Consider the following 26,945-nt stretch of genomic DNA (forward strand, 5'->3'; position numbering starts at 1 on the left):
CTCGACTGTTGTGTTCTTGGCCCCGTAAAGAAGGTCTGCGGAAAAAACCTAAACCTTGAACGATTAAACGTCTTTGCAAACACTCATAAGTTATTTATGTGTCCATATACTGGCCGAGCAAGCAAGTGAACACAGATCTTGATGATGCTAACGTCTTAACCGTAGCACCTCACTTTGTCCCTTTAGAGCATTCTAATTAACACATTGTTGAAATCATATGCCCTCTTAATCCTAAATCCAAATGCCTGTGAGCTTAGTGGTTCGCTTCTGTCTTTATAAATGCACCAGGGTGGAGGAGACAGAGCGAGATGTGTGAGCCAGTAACTAAGTGTCACTTCTTGGTGGGAAGGACAGTGGGGGGAGTGGGTAAATGAAACAAGGAGGAGAAAGCAGTCATTTTACTGGGCAGATTGCCAGTATGGGCAAGGGGGTCTCTGTCCTGCAGGTGAGCTCTGGGAGATGATCAACCTCATCTCAGAATTGCTTCACCAAGGAGTGAGGTCGCTGGGGTATTTTATCCACTGATTTCCATCCATCATCGGTGAGGACCATTTCAGGGCGCAGTAACTCCCTGGTCTTCTGGTCTACCTGTGGGTGAGTCAAGTGTGTTGCTGTCAGAGTCTTCCGAAAGAGTGCCGCTGGTACTTGCCATGGAAACTCTAGACTTGTTAAGAGGGTGATAAGTGCAAAGGGGACATGAGTGAGGCCCCAATAGCATCTGTTAAGGGGCATGCCAGAGATTTTCAAGAATGGAATGAGGGAATTTGTAGCTTTTGAAAGAGCTACCAAAAATAATAATAATAATAATAATTTTTTTTTTTTGAAAGAGCACAGCAGAAGCTAAATACCTTGAAGGCCTTTTGGACTGAATGGGGAAAGGCGAGTATTCCTTTGCTTGGCTATTTAATTTATTTACATTTTGGCACAGACATACAATGAAACATTATATGACCATGAACAAAAAAGAGAGAGCTAATGAGCTGATATTGAACTCTATTCAAATTATAGTTTTGAGCAGGAAAAAAGCATAATGCAGAACAATATGTAGAGTATGCTGGTTTTTTTTTTTTTTTTCAGGCAGGCACTTTTATTGGTTTATAACTTACATGTCCTAAAATTCACCCATTTTTAAGGATACAAGTATGAGTATTTGGGTAAATATATAGTTTTCTAGAAATAGTTTTTTTAGAAATTTTATGTAAGTGGAATCATACAATAGGTAGACTTTTATGTCTGACTTTCACTCAGCATAATGTTATTAAAATTATTCACATCATAGCTTATGTCAGTAGATCCCTTTTTGCTGTGCAATAGTATTTCATTATACAGATATATCACTTTTCGTTTATCTGTCCTATAGTTGATAGAAATTTGGTTTGTTTCAGTTTTATTGTTCCTAATAATGCTGCTTAGAAACATCCAGACGTAGTCTTATGTGGATATATATTTTAATTTCTCCTGGGTAGGTACTTAACCAGTGAAATTTCTGGGACATATGGTAAGTCTATGCTTAGTTTTTTAAGGGACACTACACTGTTTTCAAAGAGACTGTACCATTTTATTGCATTCCCCCAACACTGTATGAAGGGTCCAGTTTCTTCATATCCTCACCAACAACTAGTATTGTGAGTCTTTCTGAAGTTAGTCATTCTGATACAAGCCTAGTGGCATCTGATTTTCGGTTTAGGGTTTCCTAATGACTAGTGATGTCCAGCGTCTTTTCATGTGCTTTTTTGCCATTCACAAATCTTGTTTGGGGGATACCTCTGTTCAAATCTTTTCTTTTCTTTTTATTTAAAGATTTGATTTATTTATGTGACAGACAGAGATCACAGTAGGCAGAGAGGCAGACAGAGAGAGGGAGGGGGAAGCAGGCTCCCTGCTGAAAGCCTGGGTTCAAGGCTCAATCCCAGGACCCTGGGATCAGGATGCCAGCTGAAGGCAGAGGCTTTAACCCACTGAGTCACCCAGGCACCCCTGTTCAAATCTTTTGTCTCTCTCTCTCTATTTTTGTTATTGATTAAAAAGGGTTTGGACTATTGTAATTTTTTCTGTAAGATCAACATTATTTCCAAATAAAAAGTTAGATGAAGAAAAACACCTAGACCCCATCAGTGCCCCCCCATGCCCCATCTGAATGGTACCCTCTGCAGTTATTTCGTGGTGTTTTATCCTCAGTAAAAAACTTAAAGGGAAGGGAGAGATCAGATTTTCAATCTTCCAGAACAATTCATTGTCTGGTAAAGACATGATGGATCTTTCTTAAATCAAGACATACTTCCTTGACAACTTTTTTTTTTTTTTCTGTAAATGGGAAATTGATGATTTAAAAATGCCCAGATGTTAGAGCAAGGAAAAACATGAAAAGGCTTATTATTACTTTTCTTTCTTCAGTCCCTGAGGAAATTACCCAGCTCCTCAGCCTTCCTCCCCACCCCACTCCCCCGCCCCGAGTATGGGTAAGAGACATTTGGCTATGTATCTGCCTGCCAGTGTAGTGCGGGACCTGGCCACGGAGGGGTGAGGAGGGCTGGTGCGCGCATGGGCACAGGCGCTTGTGTGTTCCCCAACGGCTCGCCCCTCCCACCTGCTCCACGCTGACCCCGATTACAGCAGGTGCGTCTGTGGAGTTGTTTCTCTTCCACTTCCCACCAAATCTTCAACTTGTACGATTTCTCCCATAATGAAAGTGAAGCAAAGATATGCCCGCAAATTTATTAAGTTCAAACAGAAATTAATGGGCCAGTTACCTAATAGCAGATGGAGTAAAGAATAATGAGATGGAACAGAAAAATGTTCTAGTTCACCCACCTCCCTTATCCTTGACTTTCAGCAGGTTGGCTTGTACTTACTGGCTTTTGATTTTTCCAATACTTAGTGAGTACCAACTATTCATTCTTTCATTCATTGATTGAATTTTAGGAGATCCTACTATGCATCAGACACTTTGTGAGGCCAGAACCAGCCCAACAAAGTGCTTCCCCAGGAGATTCCCACCCTAGTGGGAGAATTAGACAATACATAATCAAGCAAGTAAATACACACTATGTTAGGTTATAATAAACATTACAAAATGAAATGAAATACAATAAGGAGGTAGAGACAGATGAGTTCATACAAATTCTGGAAGGATGTACTCTACAGGATTAATAGAGCTGATCATTTAAATTATTTGCTTATTTTAGAATTTATTTTAGAATTTTCCTATAACAAACTTGGATTGCTTTTGTAATAAAATGGTTATTCTAAATTTGCAGAAAAACATTAGATTTAAATGTCCGCATGGTTAATCAGGTCACTTGTATCCTCGTTTTATGACTGGAAATATTGAAAAAAGTCAACTGGAAAATAACACATAGTCTTTATTATCTGGGAGTGTGGTTTCTGCATGTTAGGAATTTTGATATTTGGAAATACAAGATAAATAAATTACAGAAAACCAGACATGGTTATAAAATGCCTTCCTGACGGGTAATTGGAAATGATGGACGATCTCTTCAAGTCTTGGTAAATTGTAAATTTTGCCAAGTAGGTCAAAATAGAAAATGGTAGCATTGATGAAAGATGCGGGAACCAAAACATCTGAGCTCAAACTGCTGTTTCTGACATTGTTTTGTTTTGTTTTTACTGGCAATTGGGAGTGTAAACGTGTATCTAGGAGTTCAGACCATAAAACATAAAGTGGAGATTTCAGTCAGTTAGCTTGGCCCAAGAAAACTCCCAAAGTTGGAAAATTCAGACAATGATAAAGCATTCAAAGGCTTTACCCAGGCTGTTTGTTTGCTGGAGGCCCAGCTTCCTGGAACAGATGCCTGTGGGTATGGGATGTAGGGTGATCATATTGCTGGCTCCTCCTTTCTTCCCTTCTACCCTTCCCAAACATCAGGGCCCCACATGCCCAACTCTACCTTTTCACTGATTGGTGCCACTTCTCAGGGGGTGACATTTCATTTCATAACATCACCACTTAGATCATAGCAACCACTCGAGATAATGAAGCAGGAAAGTGAGGCTCTTCTCTCACGCAGTCAAAGAATGAATCTCATGGACAAAGAAAGTGAGTAAAGCAATAGAGTTTTATTAAGCGAGGATACAGAAAAAGCTCTTAGGAGTGAGAGGGGTCCCAAAACAACTACCCCTGAGGGCTTTTAGGGTTGGTCATTTATAGAAAGCTATCCAGGGAACTTAAATCTTTTGACTTCTCTACTGGTAGCACAATTGATTAAGGATGAGTGATAACAACTTTAATGGCTTACTTCTTTTTAGGGTCTGGTTATTTTTGTTGGTGATAGGTGACTGTCATACAAAAAGATACACACACACACCCTGGACACCTACGGCAGGGTGGTCTGCTGTGTTCCCTTATCTCTGGTTTCCATACACCTCTGCATTTCTGGGATTTCTGTGAGCCTGATCCGATAGCCCCGCCTCTCTTTCCCTACCTAGCCTCTCCTGTCCCTTACTCAATAATAGTGTGGTCATACAACCCCCTCACCCAGATGCCCACCCAAAATTTTCCTGCCCCACACTGTCAAGTCATTCGATTTCTGGTCCATACTGATTTCAAAATCCATTTGGCTATCTCTGGTGCTAAAATAAACAAAATCCTCTTCAAATATGAACTTCATTTTATGTTTTGTAAACTTTGTCATGTTTTCTTGTAACTAACCAATTCACATTCATCTTTATCTACTTAACCAGTGGCAAAGAAACTCAAAATTGGTGCCCACATGGATTATTCATTGGCTTGTACTTGAAGTATAAGCTCTATGACTCTGCTGATTGTTTCCAATAATTTCCATTATTTCAAAGTGATTGATCCCAGTATCTTAGAGGCTTGTTTTTTGTTTTGTTTATTTTTTACTTGCTTATTGATTAATTTCTTGGGGAGCCCAACTTCTACTCTCTTATTTTGCATTCCTAGGCAACTCATTACTGAGAAATTAAATAATGTTACTCCAGAGAATGCTTATAGTAATGAGGCATAAATTTTATCTACAAAGATAAAGTGTACTTCAAGAAAAAGTTGCCATCTTAAGATTTGATGGTATTCAACAAAAATTGAGATTGAATGAAAAACAATATATTGGTTCATTTTTTCTTACAACAAATACCAAGTTCATTAAAAATCACTCATTTTTTTCAGTAAAATACTTCGATAAAATGTAGATTTATTAGGCTTTGTTTTGAAAATCTGCCCTCTTTTACCTTCTTGGGCTTTGAAAAAGCAGAAGTTACGCTGACATGCTCAGTGTGGTATTTGCTGATGTTTGAGTGTGTGTGTGTATGTGGTTTTAATTTTTAGTTGTTTTTTTTTCTCCCTCAACCTTTTCTTTTACTTAATGTGAATCATATTTTATTTTCCACTCCTGAGCACTGTGATTCATTGCCATCTATTTCCTCTGGAGCTCTCTACCCCACAGAGTCCTCTGGGAAATTGATCAGTCACCCACCAAGCAAGGCACCTTGCGTGCCCATGGTCAACATCCGCTCCAACAGCTGCGTCTTTTGGAGGAAGATGAAAGTTGCTGTAGCATCTTCCTTTGGGGAAGTAATTGGGCATCAGTTTGGGGGTTTGTATGGCTTATTGTACTCCTGGATTCATCTTTACAATTTAACATACAGACAAGTTGGATATCACAAAAGACAAATATATCATTCGATTAAGAAGCTTTTCAGGCAATACTTCTGACCTGAGGAAACAGGTATGCGAATTGGTCACGATGCCTTGCCTGTGGCACATGCGTAAAGTGTTTGTGGATGGGCTGAGTCTTAATATATGAATGTAGTTTTGAAAAAGTTGCAATAGATTCATTTATCTCAAACATATTTTTATCAAACCCACTTGGGTCTAACTTCAGAAAGTTTCAAGCCAAAAAACTTTTCTTCATAGGCCAGACTTATGAATACATTCCTAATGTAATACCTTAATCATATCAATTATTTTTTTAAAGATTTTATTTATTTATTGGAGAGAGTGAAAGTGAGAGACATCACAGAGGGAGAGGGAGAAGCAGGCTCACCATGAAGCAGGGAGCTCGATGCGGGGCTCAATCCCAGGACCTTGAGATCATGACCTGAGCTGAAGGCAGATGCTCAACCGACTGAGCCACCCAGGTGCCCCAATCATATCAGTTATTGTCTTGAGGTTTCAATGTGCATTTCATATTGCTGACTGATTTTGACTGCATCAACCCATAGGTTACAGTTTGATCTTACCTCCATTTGATACCACCTGACCTAAGACCACTAGGACTGTTATCTGTGAAGTCAGAAGAACTCTTTAATTTTGTTAGTCAGAGTAAAGCCTCTTCAAGTTTACGGAACTAGAGCAGTTGAAGAGCAGGGACACGTGGTTAAACAGGTAGGTAGGCCGAACAAGGTGTCAGAAAGTCCATTTCTGGGCTGACCCATGGGTGGCATTGGGAAACTACTTCTGCCTTGCTAGGCCCTAGGCTTCTTAACAGTCTGTTAGCATGGGGAATTAGAAGTGGGAATGCAACAGAAAACAGGGCACACACATAAGGGTTAGGCATGGGTGACGTGGAATCAGAACTGGGTCACACAAACAAAAAACCTGACCGTGTATTAGATGGACACAGAGAAATAGAATACTTTAACCTTCACTGTTAAAACGGTATTATCAGGTTTTTTTTTTAAATATATTTTTTAAATTTATTTGACAGAGATCATAAGTAGGCAGAGAGGCAGGCAGAGAGAGAGGAGGAAGCAGACTCCCTACAGAGCAGAGAGCCTGATGTGGGGCTTGATCCCAGGACCGGATCATGACCCGAGCCAAAGGTAGAGCCAAAGGCACTGAGCCACCCAGGTGCCCAACTATTACCAGTTTTAACTCACTGAGACGACGGAAGCTCTCATCTGGATATTCCACTTTTTGCCTGTCCTGTTGATTGTCTGGAAGCTCTGGGGAAATATAGAACATAGTCACCTTCCAACTTGGTATTAGGATGTAAGAGTTGGCCCGCTGTCAGGACAGTCCTGGAGAGCCACGTTCCACCCCAGCTTTGACACTGGCTGGCAGTGAGACCTTGGGTAGGTTGTTTCGCCTTTGAGCCTCACTTTCTTTACTGACAGAGTTAAAATGGGACCAACTTTACCTGAAGGCTTGGGGTGCTGTATGGAAAAGGGTCCTGAGGTACCCCATTGGGATTTTTCACCACAATCCATGATTGGTGTCTGTGGTGTCAGAGAGAGAGGAAGTCTGCTTTCAGCCATCCATACGCTCAGGGAGCCCTCAGTTGCCTCCTCGTGCCAAACACACTCTGAGATGTTGCGACTTATGGCAGGTCCAGATGCCATATTTGTTGCTCACTAGCTAGCCTGAACCTTGCTCGGTAACCTTTACAGACACAGAAACTCAGGCAACCACAAGGGGAGACCCGAGCCTTAGGTTGTTTCTCTTAATTGGATTCAGAGCTTGGTTTCCTGTGTAAACCACAGTGCCAGGATGTTGCACCACCCTGGGAGCTAGTGCCTGGTGGGAAACTGGAGTATTCCCTGCTGTTTTGGACTTTGTAGGCCAAGGAAAATACACTCCTTTTTCCAAAGGTGCCTTCGATGAGCTTAGAACTAGGAAGAAAGTGAATGGTCTCAAGTGGTGATTCCCATGGATGATGCCCGGGAAACTGGGTGCCTTGACTGGTCCCCCTACCAACAACCAGCCAGTCCAGGGCAACTCCGAAAAAAACCCATTTTCGTAAAGCCTTCTAGTTTCAGTTTCCATTCCTGCTGCCATGTTCTGTTTTAATGATTTTGTCACTTTTGTCACTTCTGGCCTTTAGAATAAGGAAGTGCTTGTTTCCATGTGAGTCAAATAATGTTTGTTCTCTTCAGCCTTTTCTTTGTTTCATATTTTAGACATTCCATAGAACTTAGGTTAGGGAGTGAATTGGACATGTTGTGAGCTCGTCCCAGAACGTTGCTGCAGATGGTACTGACAGTGCTCCTCTAGAAGAGCCCTCTGGTTTCTGCCTCATTCATTGGCCATGCTATAGACCCCCAACAGCTTTGTGTCTCCACTGCCTGCTTGTGTGTCTGCGCTCCAGACTTTTCTCTCTCGGTCATCTCTGCTTTGGGGACCCACTCCAAAAACTCAAAATTGGTCCAAAATTGAGCTCTTTTGTTTCTCCCGCGACACGTGCTCATTTTCTAGAGGCCATGCTTTGGTGAATTAGACCACCTCCACTCGTTTCCTATAGCTGAAACCTGAATGCGATCTTAGACACTTTTCCCTCTTCCTACCTCCCCCATGTATCAAATCCTTATACCTCTAGATTTCACATGAGTATATACCACACCCTTTATATTCATCTCACATATATATTACCTCCTCTTCTCACTCCCCAGTGACCCTCCACATTTTCAGTCTCCTATCCAGAAGTATTCAGCAATGCCTGGTCATGACCCATAGGGTCAAACCTAAGTGTGTTTGTGTTGCCTACAAGATGGTCTGTTCTGGCCAGCCTCAAGTCCCCTTCCGCTGAATACTGGGGGTTCTTGGCAGTCATGAGCAACACTGGATTTGTGGTTTCTCCCAAGCACATCCCCCCTCACTTTGTATGGCATTTCTTGTGTTTTACTCTGGCTAGAACCCCCTCCATGCCTACTTACCCTTCCAGGCTCAACTTAGACGTTGCCTTCCTTGTAAAGCTCTTCTGGTCTTCTGCAGAGGGACTTACACTTCTTGTCGTCTGTTCCTGTTGCACAGCTCATGACTCTCAATTTTAGCAATGGTCTTGTAAGTGTCTTGGTGCAGAAGGTAGCATTGTAATACATGTGCTTTCTCCCTTTGATTGCCTGCTATATCGTAGGTGCCCAATCATGCTGCTTAAATAGAAGAATCGTTGAATGACTTGTGGGCCCAGATGCACCCATCCTCAGGCCTACTTTGGGAAAGCAAGACCTGGAAAGGTGAAAAGCAGCATTAGAGCTTGCTCATTCCTCTCTCATGTATTTGAAGGATATCTTCACACTACACAGGAACATGGCCTCTGGGACCTTCAGGCCCACAAAATCCATGCTAGTCTGTGTCCCCATCCTTTAGGGCAGACCCAAGTATATTTTATTTCTAGGTGGCCCAGAGGTCTGTGCTTACTGGGAGCTTTGTAAATGAGAAATGCTGCAGGACAGATATTGGACAGGTTGACCAGTTCTCCAAGACTGAGGAGGAGGGTGAGAGCTGCCTGGATTTGATCACTGGAGGTGGCAGCACTCTTTTTTCCTTCCTGTGTTTTCTCAGAGCTTAAAGATGAATGTCCTGTAATGAATCCAAAGAATGGAAAGAATATTCAGGGGCTGGATCAGTGGAATAAATGGAAGAGCCCATATTTGTATGAGGTAAGGAACTCTAAAAGCCTAGAATAGATTCTAAACTGATACCCTGATTTCATCTTTAAGACTCTCTTGCTCAGGACCTGTCCTTACTCCTGTTCTGATCCTCACTAAGTACCTATATTCTGTTAGGAGTTAGAATTATATTAACTTACTGTGATGAGCAGTAGGTGTTGTACGGAAATGGTAAATCACTGTGTTGTACACCCGAAACTAATATCACACTGCATGTTAAGTAACTGGAATTTAAATAAAAACTTAAAAAAAAAGAAAGAGTTATATTAACTTAGAGCACTAGTAAAGTCTCAGCTAATGATCCTTATTCTCACAGGGACAGTAGATGCTCACTGATTTACACTAATGATAGAGATACACACACACACACAATTATCAGCCCTGAATGCTGAAGCACTGTATACATCTATTTGGATGAGTGTAATAAATTTTTAATTATGTATGGTCACTCTTTATTGCTCATGCTAATATATACATTATTATGGTTAGATAATTTTGACAATAATTTAATAATTAATTCAATTTAATAATTGAAAACTGCTTTGCATTTAATATATTATTTCTTCATAATGTTCTTCATAAGGTGGCTGTTTTCATAAATCCTTATGTTAGTCTAGCAACTTAGTAAACCAAACTTTTAAAAAATCTTTTAAATAATTTGTAGTGACTGATAAGAATCATTAGAATAGCTAGCACATATTAAGGATCTACTATATCCCAGGTGTTATGCTAAGAAGTACTTTTCCATAGATTATTGCATTTCATACCCATTTTACAGATGAGGAAACTAAGGCATAGGGGGAAGCAACTATTCAATTTCTCCCTGAGATGGACCCTTTCCTGTTTTAGTAGTTACAGAGCCATAACAAGGAGATTTCTTTTTCTTTTTCTTTCTTTCTTTTTTTTTTTTTTTAAGATTTTATTTATTTGTCAGAGAGAGAGAGAGCACAAGTAGGGGAGTAGCAGGCAGAGGGAGAAGCAGGATCCCTGTTGAGCCAGGAGCCCACTGTGGGACTCGATCCCAGGACTCCAGGATCATGACCAGAGACAAAGGCAGACACTTAACCAGCTGAGCCACCCAGGTGTCCCGCCAGGGGATTTCTTACCTTAAAATCAAAGCTAACTGATAGTGAACATGGTAAAGAAGCAGAAGGTAGTGAAAATATTTATGCTTTAAAATCTGAAGGCTGAGTTAAGTTGTTTCATCCTTTAATCTCTGTTTGACCTCTGAGCAAAAGTGAGTGAATGGTAATAACACCTGCTTTGTTCCTTCTACAGCCACCCAGAAACTGGTGTAAGCATCAGGGGAGCTACTCATTGCATAAAAGTGCTTTGAAAGCTGGACCTCAGTAAGGGCCTATGTTGGGGGCCTGAACTAGGCCTCCCTCCAGATGACACTTTCCTTCTTGGAAGAGTCCTGGGGCAGAAAATGAAGCTTTCAAATCTGTTTCTTACCACCACTTATCAAAATTGCAAGAGGAGGGGGTTGTATGCCTACTCTTGGTTGAACATGAGATGATTTTAGACATCAAAAATAAATCTTTTTTGAGCTTGAGGATTCATTTTAAGATTATTTAAAATATATTACCTAGCACATCAAATGGAACCAGGTACCATGATTGTGATACAAAACACACTTCAAGATATCACCATGTTTATTGCTTAGGATGAGTTAAATGTATTTGTTTTTAAATGAATTGACTTTTAAAACCCCCCACGTTGCCTCTCAAATTCCACATATCAGGGAGGTCATATGATAGTTGTCTTTCTCTGATTGACCTATTTCGCTCAGCATAATACCCTCTAGTTCCAGCCATGTCGTTGCAAATGGCAAGATTTCATTTCTTTTGATGGCTGCATAGTGAGTGTTCCTTCCTATCGGGAAATGATTGGTGGGACCTGAGCTTTTGTACCTTATGTCTTGAGTTCATTTTTTAAAAACTGCTAAAAACCATTTTTCTTCTTGGCTCCTATTGTGTCTCTCACAGCCAGAACTTGAAAAAAAAACAACAAACCCCCAAAGCAAAAATACCCCCCAAAACAAAAAACTCTCTTCCTGAGGTTCTAGGGTGCTCCTATAACTTATAAAATCCAACTCACAAGGATGGATACAGGTGTTAGGGGGTCTAAGGTTTATTCTATTTGGGGGGCCCCCTTTATAAGAAACAATTCAAAATTCCTAATGCAAAAATGCCGGCAGGCCCCTGGACGGCTCTGGCTACTCACTGTAATGGCGAAGGACTCTTGAATGTAACTAGATATATCGTAACTCTATGTCTGCCTGCATTAATTTTTGCCACATCCACAGAACATTATTATTTATTTACTCTTTAAAGTATGTGCAGTAGCCATGTGTTTTGTACCCTTACTCACAGGATTTCACATTTATTTCAGCCAACTTTCATTTTGTGAGCCTATTATCTCAGGTACTTGAAGTGTGTTTTGTATCACAATCATGGTACCTGGTTCCATTTTTCCGAAGCATGTCACAAATGCCACTAAGGGTAGCCCAGATGTTTGGGTGGTACTCAGATGGACATTTTCTATACTTTTTTTGTTGTACCTTTTAATTCCTATGAAGTTAATTTATACTGTAAAATATAATTAGCACATCAAATACATAACTTCTTTTTATATAAATTTAAGTTAAAAAAGAGTCCATTTAAAGAAGGTCCTTAAGCCCTTCTGGTACACGGTGACAGGAACTGTGAGGGAAGTACATGAATGGGTGTTCGGGAAACACTGACTTAGGAGTTCTGACATTTCTCTGTCCTGTAACCCATTTGTCAGCTTACCCTTCACTCAGCCCTTAGCCTTGTTCAGTTTATTAGTGAACATCCTGAACAGGACAGGCATGGGAGGAAACTAGGGACCTGCTCTGGGATGGTTGGAATCCATCAAGGAGGGCTTCCTATATATGGTCATTTAATTATTGTACTGTCATCCTCTTAGGCACAATTTTCCATCTTGCTCAAAATGTGTCATTTTTTGTTGGCTCCTTTCATGAAATTCAGCTCCATGGTAACAGGTTCTTCGTAATTTCCTAGTCTAATAGCCCTGCCAAGAACATAACAAGTATGGCTAAGCTGACACAGCTTGCCTTTGGACATCCAAGCTGATCCCTGAGGATGAGCTCTTTCTGCCAAACCATTTTGCCAATGATCCCAACCATAGTCGGGAGTAAGGTGGCCCACAGGCCCACAGCTGCATAGCTGGAAGAGTCCACTGAAACTGGAGGTCAACATTATCCACCAGCCTTGACCCAGCACTTCTTAAATTTCCTATGATGCCTGGCATGTGATCCTACCAGATTGGGAAATGGAGACACCTATGGAATATCCAGATACTTGATTCAGTCCTGAACATTCATGCTGGCTTCCTCTTTCCAGTCTTACAGACTTACCTCTTTCTTTATTTGTTCATATTATAAGCATTAAATACTCAGGTGGACAAGAAATTGAGTAAGCTTGCTTCTCTTATTCTGCTGCCATTGAATCTTATCTTGTTCCAAACCTTTTAGAACTTCCTTTATGGTTTTACTTAGCTTTGTTTTATTTGCAAAACACTCCTTCCTGACATTATTCATATAGATCTGCCTCAGGAGGTGGGATTCAGCTATGCCCCTGGAACCCCATATCCATATTTTGTCCTTTCTTGCAGAGCTGTCTATGCAAACACATTGTTGTGATTCTTCTCTCTCTACCTATGTACTTACTTGCATTCGTGGTGTTAGAACCCCATTGCCAAGAACTTCCCACCCTACTTGATGAGAAGGAAGACTTTTTTTTTTTTATAAACTGCAAATCACCTTTAAGCTTTTTGAAATCTCTGCTCATAACTACAAAATTCTCTGCCAGACTAGGTTTCTCATTCTGAGCTGAGTTGAGTGTAAGGATGATGTGAGAATTCTGTCCCTTGGTGCCCATGACCGCCACTTCTCCCATCAGTTCCTCCTTGTGATTGGAAGGAGACAAGAATACCACGCCCTCCCACCACTTGCTCAACCTTCTGAGGCTGGAGTCTGCCAGCGCGTTGTCAGGGGTGTGTCATCTGGAGTTATCACAATGATACTATGAGAATGTGGGTGCGCAGTTGAATTTCCCAGCAGGTCCATCTTCGATCTCTCTTCCTGATTTCTGTGGCAGGAACTAATCACTCATTTCCTGCATTTGACAGGGGCTGTGGCGTCCTGCCATGACAATAGCACTGTTTTTCATTTATCTTCCTTATTTTGCGCATGAAAACTTGTGGATGCATAGATTCGATCTCAAGTTACAGAGACAGCTTACTGCTCTCCAAAACAAATGAACAAAATCTATTACTTATGAACAAAGTATGTCCTACCTTTGTCATATTCTGATTATGAGTCCCATTCCTTGTGGTCTCACTGACTCCTGTGAGGTTCTGTTGAGCTGGCCATTTCCTCCTCTCCCCCTGGATCCGGTTTTGCTTCTCCATGACTCTACCCTGTGTTGTACCCGAACTGGCCTAGCTATGTATTCTCTGGCCCCCTTTGATTAATGGCTTCCTGATGGATTCTGTGGTTGGAAGGAAGAGAAAAGCCAGGGCAGTTCGCCAAACTTGGTATATTAGTGACTCAGATTTGTGCCTCAGCAAAATGACAGGTTACCTGGGGTCATCACTGGAGAATTAGGCCCATGAATGGTAAGGACTACTGAAATGACCACAGGATGAGAAGAAGCATTGGTGAGAGGTTCACAGAGGGTATAATTGGTCTGGGTCTTAGGGAGTACATTGGTATTTTCCTGGCAGTCATGACCACATGCTCAGAAGAGGAAGAGTAGGTGAATAGTTATAGAGAAAATGGAGATTCATCAGCTAGAACTGTAGAACAGAGGACATCAGTCATGAGACATGAAACAGAAGAGAATATTGTGGGTCTGGTGTATGAAGGATCTTCGGGAATAACCTTGCTAAGGAATTTGCACTTTCTCCAGGCAAGTTCACTGTAACCCTAGAATTCTAGGATGGGGAGAAGCAAGAAGATCAAGCTATATAAGGACAGCTCCATTCATAATCTACTTCATGTACCAAGCTTCTACAGAATACTGTATCTGAGAAAATGTGTTGTGGCTTACAGAGTCCCAAGTGCACTGTTGTGGGTGATAGGAAGGTATGGGTCAGGGTATTCTGATGCATACAACGGAATCGCCTGTGGCTGGCTGGTGAAAAAGGGATTTTGAGGAACAGAGTTCTCAGAATCATAAAAGGGAATCAAGAGGTGGGCATCGGGCTGAGGTTCACCAGTGACTGAGACTGACGCAATAGAGTCAGCTGCCAAGCATCAGTGAGCTGACAAATCGGGAGATCCCTCCCCAGCTGCTCTCAGAGCCACACCAGTTCTGCCGTGGCCACTGACCCTGTCTCTGTCCCTGCATCACTGTGTTTCCAGCAAAGCTTTGGATGAGCTCTTCTGCTTGGCAGAACCTAAATCACATGACGGCATCCCAGCAGCAAAGAGGCCACGAAATGAGAATTTTGCTTTATTCCCACATTCTATGTTAGAAAAAGCCTTATCCTGGGGCACCTGGGTGGCTCAGTTGGCTCAGCATCTGCCTTTGGCTTGGGTCATGATCCCAGGTTCCTGGGGTTGAGCCCTGCATTGGGCTTCTTACTCAGCAGGGAGTCTGCTTCCCTCTCTGCCTGTAACCCTGCTCGTGGTCTCTTTCTCTCTCTCTCTGTCTCTCTCTCAGATAAATAAATAAAATCTTAAGAAAAAAAAAAGACTCATCCTATAAGACGTTATCGAAGTGTAGAGAGTATGGTCAAGAGATTTGAGGCGTACACAAATGACAGGTATTCACTTTAGGAAAGCACTAATATTTTTATCTTTTATTTTTTAATTTTTAAAAAGATTTCTTTATGTGAGAGACACAGAGAGAGAGAGAGAGACAGACAGACAAACAACCTAAGCAGGGGGAGGGGTAGAGGGAGAGAAACTCAAGCAGACTCCCTGCTAAGCAATGAGCCCGATGTGAGGCTTGATTCACAACCCTTAGATCGTGACCTGAGCCAAAACCAAGAGTTGCCTGCTTAACTGACTGAGCCCCATGCACTAATTTTTTTTAAGGGAAGGCATATAAGATGATGTCTGTTCAGGCTGCTCTGATAAAATGCCACAGTTATATAAATAACAGAAATTCACTTCTGATGGTTCTCAAGGGAAGTCTGAGATCTGGTGCCAGGATGGTTGGGTAAGGACCCCTTCTGGGTGGCAGACTTCTGTTGTAGCCTCACGTGGTGGGAAGCATGAGGGAGCTCTGTGAGGCCTCTTTTATAAGGATGCTTATCCCCCTCATGAAGGCTCCACTCACGATCTAATCACCTCCCACCTAACATCATCGCCTTGGGCATTAGGTTTTAAATATATGAATTTGACTATAAGAGATGAAATTTTCATTTAAAAATATCATTTTGGGGGCACCTGGGTGGCTCAGTGGGTTAAGCCGCTGCCTTCAGCTCAGGTCATGATCTCAGGGTCCTGGGATCGAGTCCCGCATCAGGCTCTCTGCTCAGCAGGGAGCCTGCTTCCCTCTCTCTCTCTCTGCCTGCCTCTCTGTCTACTGTGATCTCTCTCTGTCAAATAAATAAATAAAATTAAAAAAAAAATTTAAAAAAAAAATTTAAAAAAAAAATTAAAAAAAAAATAAATAAAAATATCATTTTGATGAAATCACTCAATTTTTTAGCCAACACCAATCCTGATGCCTGTGTATAATGTCTAAGGCACTGGTATCTTCAGGTAGCCTCACATCTTATTTTAACAGGTTTTCGGAACCCAAGTTAGCAGTTCATTAACTTTTATGCCAGGCCACATATCATTTTTTCCTTATATGGCATGATCTTAGAATCCTTTCTTGGCCCGTCTCTGACGTGTCCTACTTGCTCAGTTTGGTGAGGACCACCTGCTTCTTGAGATAGAGAACCCTCCTGTGTTCCTTGAGGAATATTCTCAGAATGTAACCATCAGCCATAAATCCTAGCCCTTTGCAATCTTGTTTCCCACTGGCTGTAACATACAAGCACCTGTTTAGCACAGTGTCCTGAGGCCACTAATTCACTCTCCAGGACCCTAAATGTGGTTTGGATGGTATTTCCGGTCGCTGCAGAATAAAGATGTGCAATTGCCATATGATGTGTCTCTGAAGTGAGTGAAGTGTCATCAGTGTTGTGGACACTGTGATGTGCCACCAGACCACCTTCAGGGAAGGACTTGTTCCCAGCTGCTGAACATCCCAACCACTGGCAGCCTTCTGTGTCAGGGGTGCCTGGTCCCTGACATTGAGGGGTGCTTCAACTGAGGAGAACTGCCTAGTCCAGTGTCACGGCCATTCCCAGAGGGACCCACATCCAATGACTGTTGGCTATAGGGGTACAAAAGCCCAGCCATTGCAGCCCAACTCCGGATGACTGTGGCCAGGATCCTAGTTCCCTTTGGGGTTGTCTGAACCCATTCCCCAACTTCACTTCTGCCTCTGCCTCTCTTGCTTCCTCCACCTGGATTCCACAGGCCTCGGTCCCGTGGGTGCTCCTTAATAAATCTGTACACTAATTTCTGTCTCTGGATCTGCTTCCTGGGGACCCTAACCTACAGTAATTAGCATCTGCAAAAAACACATAGACAGATGCCCATGCGTGGCATGTACCAATCAAATGCTCCATCCGCCAAGGGCATTAAATTCCCCTGAAATGTGCAGCTCCTGCCAACTCCTCTCAATCAGATAACATCCTGCTGCTCAGAAGTGGTTTCACTCATTTAAAAACTCAGTGTAAATTTTACATCAAAAGAAAAAAACTTCAGAAAAAATTTTTGAACTCTAGTTAATGATCCACATGATGAAATAGTAGGAACAAGTACAGGTGTCTATAGTTTTCTCTAAAATGCACCAGAAATCAGATGGATTGATAGAGAGATGGACAAATGGATAGATACGTGATAAAACATGCACTGTAAGATGTTAACAGTAGAATCTAGGTGATGTGTGTATGTTCACTGAAAAAACCTTTCTGTTTTGCTCTTTTTGAAGTTTTTATTATAAAGTATTAGAAAAACAACTAGATATGGTGTTCCTAGGAAAGGCAGAGTAGGAACTTTTTATGAATATATTTCCAAGATAAGGTTAAGCCTGTCTAGTACTCTTCAGTCCTATTAGTGTAATTTCCCTGATAATTGGATCCATCGTTTATTCAGCAAACATTTACCGAGTGTGTTCTATGAGCGTGTTTACGCAGATGTTCCGGGAAGGATAAAGGAATATAAGAGCTTTATTCTGCAGTTTTGTTACAGTAGATAAAACAAATATGTATAAAATATTAAGTAATAATAGTTCACATCACATCACCCTTGGCATAGATTTTTTAAAATGTGTTTATTGGTTCTACTATAATGTGTCAGACAATTAATAAAAACAATAACAGTGGCCACTTACCCTGTGCTTGCCTCATGCCTGGCCATGTTCCAAGAGCTGTACGTGTTTTGATACATTTCATCCTTAACACTTGTGGGGCCATGAGAATGTGCCTCCCAGAGTTGCAACTAAAAGGGACATGATTGACCCAAGAACCAACTGCTGCACTTGGAAATCTGAAGCCCGGCAGGGATGTTAAGGCAGGTCCATTCCTAAGAGACACAGAACCCCTCTGACAGCAATCGCTGCCTCCATGATTCTGGCAGCCTTTTTAGACTCCATCATGGTCAAGGATGTCCTTCCACCCTTCCTCATGGCTCTCCCAGCCTCCCCAGGCTCCCTTCCCATCTCTTCCACAGGCATTTCCCCTAATAAAATCTTCACACAATTGATCCTGTCTTGGTGTGTACATCTCAGAGGACCTGGACTAACACAGTACTGACCTCTGAGCACTACTATTACCATTTCCATTTTGCAGGTGCAGAAACTGAGACACAGGGAAGGAACTCACACAGAGTCACACAGCTGAGCTGGAATTCTGACCTGTGTTTCTGATAACCTTTCCTAAGAAGATGATATTCTAGGGCAGGTCTTGAATGTTCTGAGCTGGACAGTCAGTATCTAGGGTTTATAATTAATAATAATAAAAAATAATAATATTGATAGGTGCAGGCATGGTGCATTGCATACCTCAGCCAATTTAATCCACACACCAATGACATCACATATCCGCTAAACGGCAGAGCTGAGTCCTCCCCACTGCGATTCCGCTTCAGGGTCTTGCTCTCCACCTGAAGTGCAAACAATAATCTCAATAAATACTCATTTTAGAGGAGCTGGAAGACCTTGGGCACTGTCCTGGCTGCCCTGCTATTTTTACTACCATTTATTGCTTGTTAAATGCAGATATTTCCCTTAAAGCTTTATTTGTCCCCATTTTATAGATGTGGAAACTGAGCCTCAGAGAGGTTAAGTAATACTGAACACAAGGCCCACGTGCCCCCTCATGTGCGTGCGTGCGCGCACACACACACACACATACACACACACTCAAACATGCACACAAACACATGTGCACAAATGGTAAATTACAGAGCTGGGGTTTCAGCCAGTTGGGGCTTCTGACTGAGTCCAAAGCCTTTACATGTAATAGCAGCAAAAAAGGAAATACTTGAGAATGAATTTAACTCAAAAACTGTGAGGAACTGTTCAAAGAAATTTAAAATGCCTCAGGGGAAAATAAAAGCACTGAGAAATCAACAGATTTTAGCATTATCTCTTTCCTAATCTTGGCTGATTTCATAAGTGAGAAATAGCTTTTCATTGTCAGTTCCGTTTGCATTTTTATTAGTGGGAAATTTCAACAGTTTCAAATTAACCACAGATCTTTTCTATCCTGTGGCTTTTTTGTAGGCCTTTTTTTTTTTTTTTTTCTGTTCATAACTTGTGCAGATTTCACTGTTGGGATGTTAGAATTCTTTTTTGATTTATCTGAATTAATTATAAGTTAATTTTATTATCTTTTGTTAGATTCCTAGCAACAGTCAAACCATCCTTTTACTTTGCCTCTTAATTTGTTTATTATGTGTGCTGATGTACATACTAATCTTCTAATGTAATTAGGTTTATCGATCTTTTCCTTTTTAATTCTTACCTGGAAGGGAGTGTATGCTGACAATGATCTTCCCTATTTAGAGATGAGAGAGATAAATGCCTGTATTTTCATATGGTTTTATTATTTATATATTTAATTCTAGTATATTGAGGGGAGGGGGAAGAAAAAGAAAGATATTATTCAGCAGGCTGAAGCAGAAACTTTACCAAAAAAAAAAAAAAAAAAAAAGTTTTGTTTTGTTTTGCTTTGCCAAAAAACTTTCAGAGATGTTAGAGAAAGAAAATTATCATATAATTTCACTGATATGTAGAACATAAGGAATAGCATGGAGCACTTTAGGAAAAGGAAGGGAGAACTGAAGGGGGGAAAATCAGAGCAGGGAGAGGAACCATGAGAAACTATGGACTCCAGAAAACAAACTGAAGGTTTCAGAGGGAAGAGGGATTAGCCCAATAATAGGTATTAAGGAGGGCACGGATTGCATGGAGCACTGAGTGATATACACAAACAATGAATCATGGAACGCGATATCAAAAACCAATGATGTACTGTATGGGGACTAACATGACCTAATAAAATAAATAAAATAAATAAATAAAATTAAATAATAAAAATAAACAAATAAATAAGAAGAATCACATCTCTCATTGAGAGGCTATTTTGTTCTTCTTTCAATATGAAATAACTTTTGCTCCTTCTAACTTACTTTTAAAAGCACAGATTCTGCATTGTCAGTCTAATAATCAGTTTTATCAGCCTACACGGAGCTGCATTTGCTCTGTCTTAAAGAATAGGGGGATGCCCTGGTGGAGTAGGTGCTATGGGGACTTACCTAATTTACTCAATCCAGGGTAAGTAATTTCTTCAATAAAGTGACTTTAATAAAACCATTACTTTTTTTTTAAACTTTCAGAAAATTGAGATATGATCCACATGGCATAAAATTCGCTCTTTCAAAGCATACAATTTGGTCATTTTCAGCATATACACAAAGTTTGGCAACCATGATCACTATCTAATTACAGAACATTTCCATCACCCCTGAAAGAAACCCCATAAAACCATTAGCAGTCACTCTCCATTTCTCTTTTCTCCTAGCCACTGACAACCATTAATCTACTATCTTTCCCTGCAGATTTACCTTTTCTGGACATTTTATATAAAAGGAACCATATAATATATGACTTTTAGATCTGTGTTTTGCTTAGGATAATATTTTCTGAAGTTTCATCTATGTTGTAGCATATATTAGTACTTTATTCTTTTCTATAGCTTAATAATATTTCATTGTATGGATATACAATAGTCCACCATTATCTATGGTTGGTGTGTTCCAAGACCCCCAGTGGATTCCTGAAAGTGTAGATAGTACTGAACTTTATATATACCATGTTTTCTCTATATATATGCATGATAAAGTTTAATTTATAAGTAAGACACAATAAGAGATTAATGACAATAACCAATAATAAAATAGAACAATTATAGAAATACACTGTAATAAAGGTCATGGGAATGTGGTCTCTCTTAAAACATCTTATGATACTATACTCACTCTTCTTGTGATCATGTGAGATGATAAAATGCATACATGATGTGCTGAATGAGGTGAATGACGTAGGCATGATGATGTAGCATTAGGTTGCTACTGACCCAAAAATAAATCACGGGAATGATCATCTGCTTCCGGACCATGGTAGACTTCAGGTAATATAAATCACAGAAAGTTAACCAAGGATAAAAGGAAGAGGGTGGCTACTGTACTACATTTTGTTTATCTGCTCATCAGCTGATGAACATTCAGATTATTTCCTCTTTTTTTGCTATTATGAATTATGTTGGTATCAACATTCTTGTACAGAGTTCTGTATGGACATGTGTTTTCACTTCTCTTGGGTGGTATACCCAGGAGTTGAATTGATAGATGATAAGGGAACTTCATGTTTAATTTGTTGAGGAATTACCAAACTGTTTAGCATTTACATCATTTTACAATCCCACCAGCAATGTGGGAAGGTTCTAATTTCTCAAGATCTTCAGCAACACTTATCATCCCTCATTTTGATTGTGGTCATCTTGGTGGGTGTGAAGTGGTATCTCATTTTGGTATTGATTTGCACTTCCCTAATGACTAGTGATATTGGACATTTTTTCCATGCTTATTAACTATTTATATATCTTCTTTGGAGAAATGTCTATCCAAAGTCATTCCCCATTTTTAAATTGGGTTGTCTTTTTATTGTTGGTAGAGTCGTGCAAATTTTTGAATAAATTATGGATACAAGCCCGTTTTTGGATATGTAATTTGTATCATAGCTTTGTAGTAATTTTTTAAATCAGTAAGTTCAAATTCAAAGTTGAGTCCTCCAGTGTTTTTCTTTTTTTGAGATTGTTGTGGCTATTCTGCATCCCTCACATTTTGGCAATTCTACACAAAGCATTTTGAGAAGGATTATGTTGAACATGTAGATCAATTTAGAGAGTGGGGGCCATCTTTTCTTTCATCTTCCAACTCATGAACATGGACTGTCTTTCTTTTTGTTTCTGTCATCTTTAATTTCCTTCAAGGATGTTTTGTAGTTTTCACTATATAAGTCTTACCCTTCTTTTGTGTGGTTTATTCCTAAGAATTTTATTCTTTCTGATACTATTATACATGGATTTATTTTCTTCATTTCACTCTAACTGCTGGTGCACAGAAATACAGTTAATTTCTGTGTATTGATTCTCTGTCCCACAACTTTGCTAAACTTCTTTTTGGTTTTGATTTGTTTTGTAAACTCCTTAGGATTTTTTGTATACAAAATGATATCATCTCTGAGTAGAGATACTTTTGCTTCTTCCTTTTCAGTCTAAGCACTTTTTATTTCTTTTTACTAACCAGTTGTTCTGGCTAGAACCTCTTCTGCAGTGTTGAGTAGAAGTTGCTCTTAAGGGGAAAACTCTTAGTCTTTCACTGTTAAGTGTGATGTCATCTGTGGATTTTTCATGGATACTCTTTATGAGGTTGAGGAAATCCCCTTCTATTCCCCTTTTGTTGAGTGTTTTTTTTTTTTTTTTTTTTAAATCATGGATTGGATTTTATCAGTTACTTTTCTGCATCTATGGAGATGATCATGTATTTTTGTTATTTACTTATATATTAATATATTGATTTTTTCAGCTTTGTTGAGCTATAATTGACAAGTAAAAGTGTAAGATATTTAAAGCATACATCACAGTGATTTGATATATGTATACATCCTGAAAGGATTCCTCCCATTTAGTTAATTATCACATCACCTTACATATTTATCTTTTTCTCTTTTTTGTGGTGAGAATATTTAAGTTCTGTTCTCTTAGAAAATTTCAGTTATACAATACAGTGTTATCAACTATAGTCATCATCTTATACATTAGATCCTCAGACAGTATTCATCTTATAGCTTCAAGTTTAAATTCTCTTACCAACTCTTACCTAATTTCCCTAACCCCCAGTCCTTGGCAACTACTGTTGTACTTTGTTTCTATGAGTTTGACTTTTTTTTTTTTTAAGATATCACATATAAGTGATATGCGATATTTGTTGGTCTCATTTTTTTCTCTTAGTGTAATGCCCTCAAGGTCCATCCATGTTGTTGTAAACAGTAGGATTTCCTGTTGTCCATGACTAATATTCCAGTGCACAAATATACCACATGTTCTTTATCCATTCCACCACTGATGGAACTTAGGTTGTTTCCCTACCGTGGCTATTGTGAGTAATTCTGAAATAAATGTGGGAGTACAGAGATCTCTTTAATATTCTGTTTTCATTTCCTTTGGATATATACCCAGAAGTTGGATTGCTGGATAATGTGGTAGTTACACTTTTTTATTTTTGAAGAACATCCATAGTGTTTTTCATAGTGACTGCACCAATTTACATTCCCATAAACAGTGCACAACAGTTCCCTTTTCTCCACATCCTTGTCAACACTTGTACTTTGATTTTTGTATGTTGAACTAACCTTGCATTCTGGAGTTGAATCCCCCTTGGTCATGGTATTTAAACTTTTATATATGTTGCAGGATTTGTTTTGCTGAAGATTTTTATAGCTATATTCATAAAGGATATTGGTTTGTAGTTTTCTTATGATAACTTCATCTGGTATTAATACTGCATAATGTGGTCTTATGGAGTGAATTAGACAGTGTTTCTCCTCTTTTTGGGAGAGTTTGTGAAATATTGGTCTTAATTCTAATTTAAACACTTGCTAGGATTCATCAGTGGTCATCAAGTCCTAGGACTTTCATTGTGGGAAGTTTTTGTTTCTTAAAATTACTATTTCAATCTCTTTGTTATGGATCTACTCAGATTTTCTTTCTTCTTGAGTCAGTTCAGTAATTTGTATCTTCTAGGAGTTTGTCCTTCCATCTAGGTTATCTAACTTGTTGGTATATTTTTGTTCATAGTATTCTCTTATAATTCTTTTTATTTCCGTAAAGTAAATGGTGATGTCTCCTCTTTCATCCATGATGTTAATAATTTGACACTTCTTTATTTTTTCTAGTTCAACCTAACTAAAGATTTGTCAATTTTATCTTCTCTTTTTTTTAATTTAAAGAATTTATTTATTTATCTGACACAGAGAGAGATCACAAGTAGGCAGAGAGGCAGGCAGAAAGAGAGGGGGGAAGCAGGCTCCCTGTGGAGCAGAGAGCCCGATGTGGGGCTCAATCCCAGGACCCAGAGATGACCTGAGCTGAAGGCAGAGGCTTAACCCACTGAGCCACCCAGGCGCCCCAAATTTATCTTCTTAAAGAAACAACTTTTGTTTTTGTTGATTTTTCTCAATTTTTCTATTCTCTAATTCATTTATTTCCATTCTAATCTTTACTTCCTTCCACTTGTTTTGGGTTTAGTTTGCCATTTAAAAGAAATCCTTAAGGTGAAAGGTTAGGTTTTGGATTTGAAATCATTTATCCTTTTTTTTTTTTTTTAAAAAAGATTTCATTTACTTATTTGAGATAGCATGCACCCGAGTGGGGGAGGGGCCAGAGAGCGAGAGGGAGAAGCAGGCTCCCTGCTCACTGGGCTGGATCCCAGGACTCTGGGGATTACAACAACTATATTAATCTGTAATAGTCTAGTTTGAATTAGCACCAATTTAGTTTTCATATATATAAAAACTGCTTCTCCTTTGTGTTAATATTGCCATACGTATTACATCTTTGTATACTATAAGCCCATCAATGTGGTTTTACAATTACTGTTTTATGCAATTATCTTTTAAATCAAGAGAAAAAAACTATTTCAAACAAAATATACATTTGTATGGTCCTTTTTTTGTTTGTTTGTTTCTTTCTTTCAATTATGTTATGTCAGTCAAGTACATCATTTGGTTTCCTCTATATTTTTCTATGTAGTTACCTTTAATGGTGCTCCTTATTTCTTCATATGAATTGAAATTACTGTCTACAGTCCTTTCATTTCAGCCTGAATGACTTCCCTTAGGTTTTTTTGTTTTTTGTTTTTTGTTTTTTGTTTTTGGCAATTCTGGTAATAATGAATTCTCTTTGTTTTTGTCTGTCTGAAAGTATTTTAAATTCTCCTTAATTCTTGGAGGACAGTTTTACTGGATGTAGAATTCTTGGATGGCAGTGCTTTTCTTTTGGAACTTTGAAAGTGTTATCCAACTGTCTTCTGACCTGCATGGCTCCTGATGAGATCATATTTTCAGGTCAATAGATAAGGTAGGAGGTAGCAGAGCTGGCTGTTTTCTTATTTCAGTTTCCATTTCTTCATCTTTCACAGAGAAGGGTCATGTTCTTAGTAGCTACAAGAGTCTGGGGCTGCTTTCAAACTTCAGAGGCCTGGAGGAGCCTCAAGTCCTGGAAGAGTTTGCAAGTCTACTGGGGGAAAATATAAAAAGGGAGAGAGAGAGAGAATTATACATTAAGGATCCTACAAAGAGGGATAAATTAATATAAAGGATAATAATGTCTACTTCTTAAAGTAATTTAAGGAAGAAAAAAGGGGGAAATGAAAGAAAGAAAGGGAGGGAGGGAAGGAGGAAGGAAAGAAGGAAGGAGAAAGAAAAAGAAAAAAAGAAAGGAAGGAAAAAGGGAGAGAAGGAAAGAAAGAAAGAGAAGGGAAGGAAAACAAAATTTGGGCACCAAAGAATACATACCACATGGTTGCATTTGTATGAAGTTCAAACAGGCAAAGCTAAAATGAGGATAGAAGTCAGGATAGTGTGTCTCTTTGGTGTTGTTATCTGGAATAGTTCAAGATAGAGGCTTTGGGGAGGCAGGTGGTTTTTTAATATTGGTGTGCAGGTGTAGACTTGTATACAAATTTATAGAGCTTTCCACTTAAGATCTGTGCATATGTGTCATATCAACCCCCCAAATTAAGGGAAAAAGTAATTCTGGAAAGATACATTCCAAACTATAAATAGTGAGAGCATAGGAATGGTAGAATTATGGGTGGAAATATGTTGAGTAATGTCCCTATGTCTATCTGTTTGGAAAAAAAAATTTTTTTGCAATGATTGTGTGTTAGATAAAAAGTATTTCTGCGTTGGAAATATATTAAATGAATAAGTAATTGCTGGGGGAGGGAATGCATCTGATGATTAATTTAGTGCTGGGAGAAGATGAAGATGGAGTAATGGGTTTCGGGAGCAGTGGCTGTTGTGAAGGGCAGGGAAATTTCACAGCACTTTGAGGAGGATTATGGTTGTGGGCACTCCCTTCCCCACTGGGCATCATCCTGGGGCCTGGAGCTGGCTGTTTCCATTCAAGTCTCTTTTCCCTATGGCTAGGGGAAATCACACTCCCAAACACGGAAAAATGTAAACTGATGGCCTGGATAAATCCACTGCAGACAGGTTTGACAGTTTTCTGGCCTGGGGGATTGGATAACCCAGAAGATCTTGGCATACCCATATTCCGGCATTTGTGTTTCCAATGTGGGATGTGGCTCTGGGTACAGGGCTGATGCTGGGGGTGCCACCCCACCCACCCCATAAACTGGAACCTTAGGGATCTCATAGAAGCCTTGTCCTTTAGTCATGTAACTCCAACCAGTGATGTGACAACTCAAACTGGTCAGCTTTGTGGCCCTGTGAAGCCTTCCCCATCATTTTTTGATCTGGACATAGTGGACCATCCCATTTATTAAGAGCAGGATTCCGGCAGGAACTGTTGAATGAGATTGTTTTCCCAGTGAGATGGGCCCAGTTCTGAGTGTGTGCACGTGGCTATACTCATCACCTCATGGATGGACCTGACATTTGTTCTTTTGTGCCCTTGTCTGCTTTAACCTATGTGTCACTACCACCTCATTTTCACTGGAGGAATAAGATAACAGGTGAGGGAGGGACACCTGGGTAGCTCAGTCCTTAAGAGTCTGCCTTTGGCTCAGGTCATGATCCCAGGGTCCTGGGATCGAGTTCCACATCCGGTTCCCTCTTCAGCGGAGAACCTGTTTCTCCCTCTCCAACTCTCCCTGCATGTGTTCCCTCTCTCGCTGTGTCTCTGTCAAATAAAAAAATTTTTTTTAAATCTTA

At 39.8% G+C, this 26,945-nt stretch overlaps 1 protein-coding gene across 6 annotated transcripts in view; it reads left to right on the forward strand.

Moving 5' to 3' along the window:
* The window catches only part of RIN2 (Ras and Rab interactor 2), a 229,791-nt gene that overhangs the window by 50,366 nt on the left and 152,480 nt on the right, over positions 1-26,945 (forward strand). For 3 of the 6 annotated variants that reach the window (XM_059134158.1, XM_059134159.1, XM_059134160.1), the window contains one exon: positions 9,260-9,357. The exons of the other annotated variants lie outside the window; for them this stretch is intronic. In XM_059134158.1, the coding sequence (XP_058990141.1) occupies positions 9,260-9,357 (98 nt within the window). The remainder of the gene's footprint in view (positions 1-9,259; positions 9,358-26,945) is intronic. 6 annotated transcript variants of the gene reach the window in all.

Source organism: Mustela lutreola, chromosome 9 (assembly GCF_030435805.1).
Source record: "Mustela lutreola isolate mMusLut2 chromosome 9, mMusLut2.pri, whole genome shotgun sequence".
In the NCBI taxonomy this organism is placed as follows: domain Eukaryota; kingdom Metazoa; phylum Chordata; class Mammalia; order Carnivora; family Mustelidae; genus Mustela; species Mustela lutreola.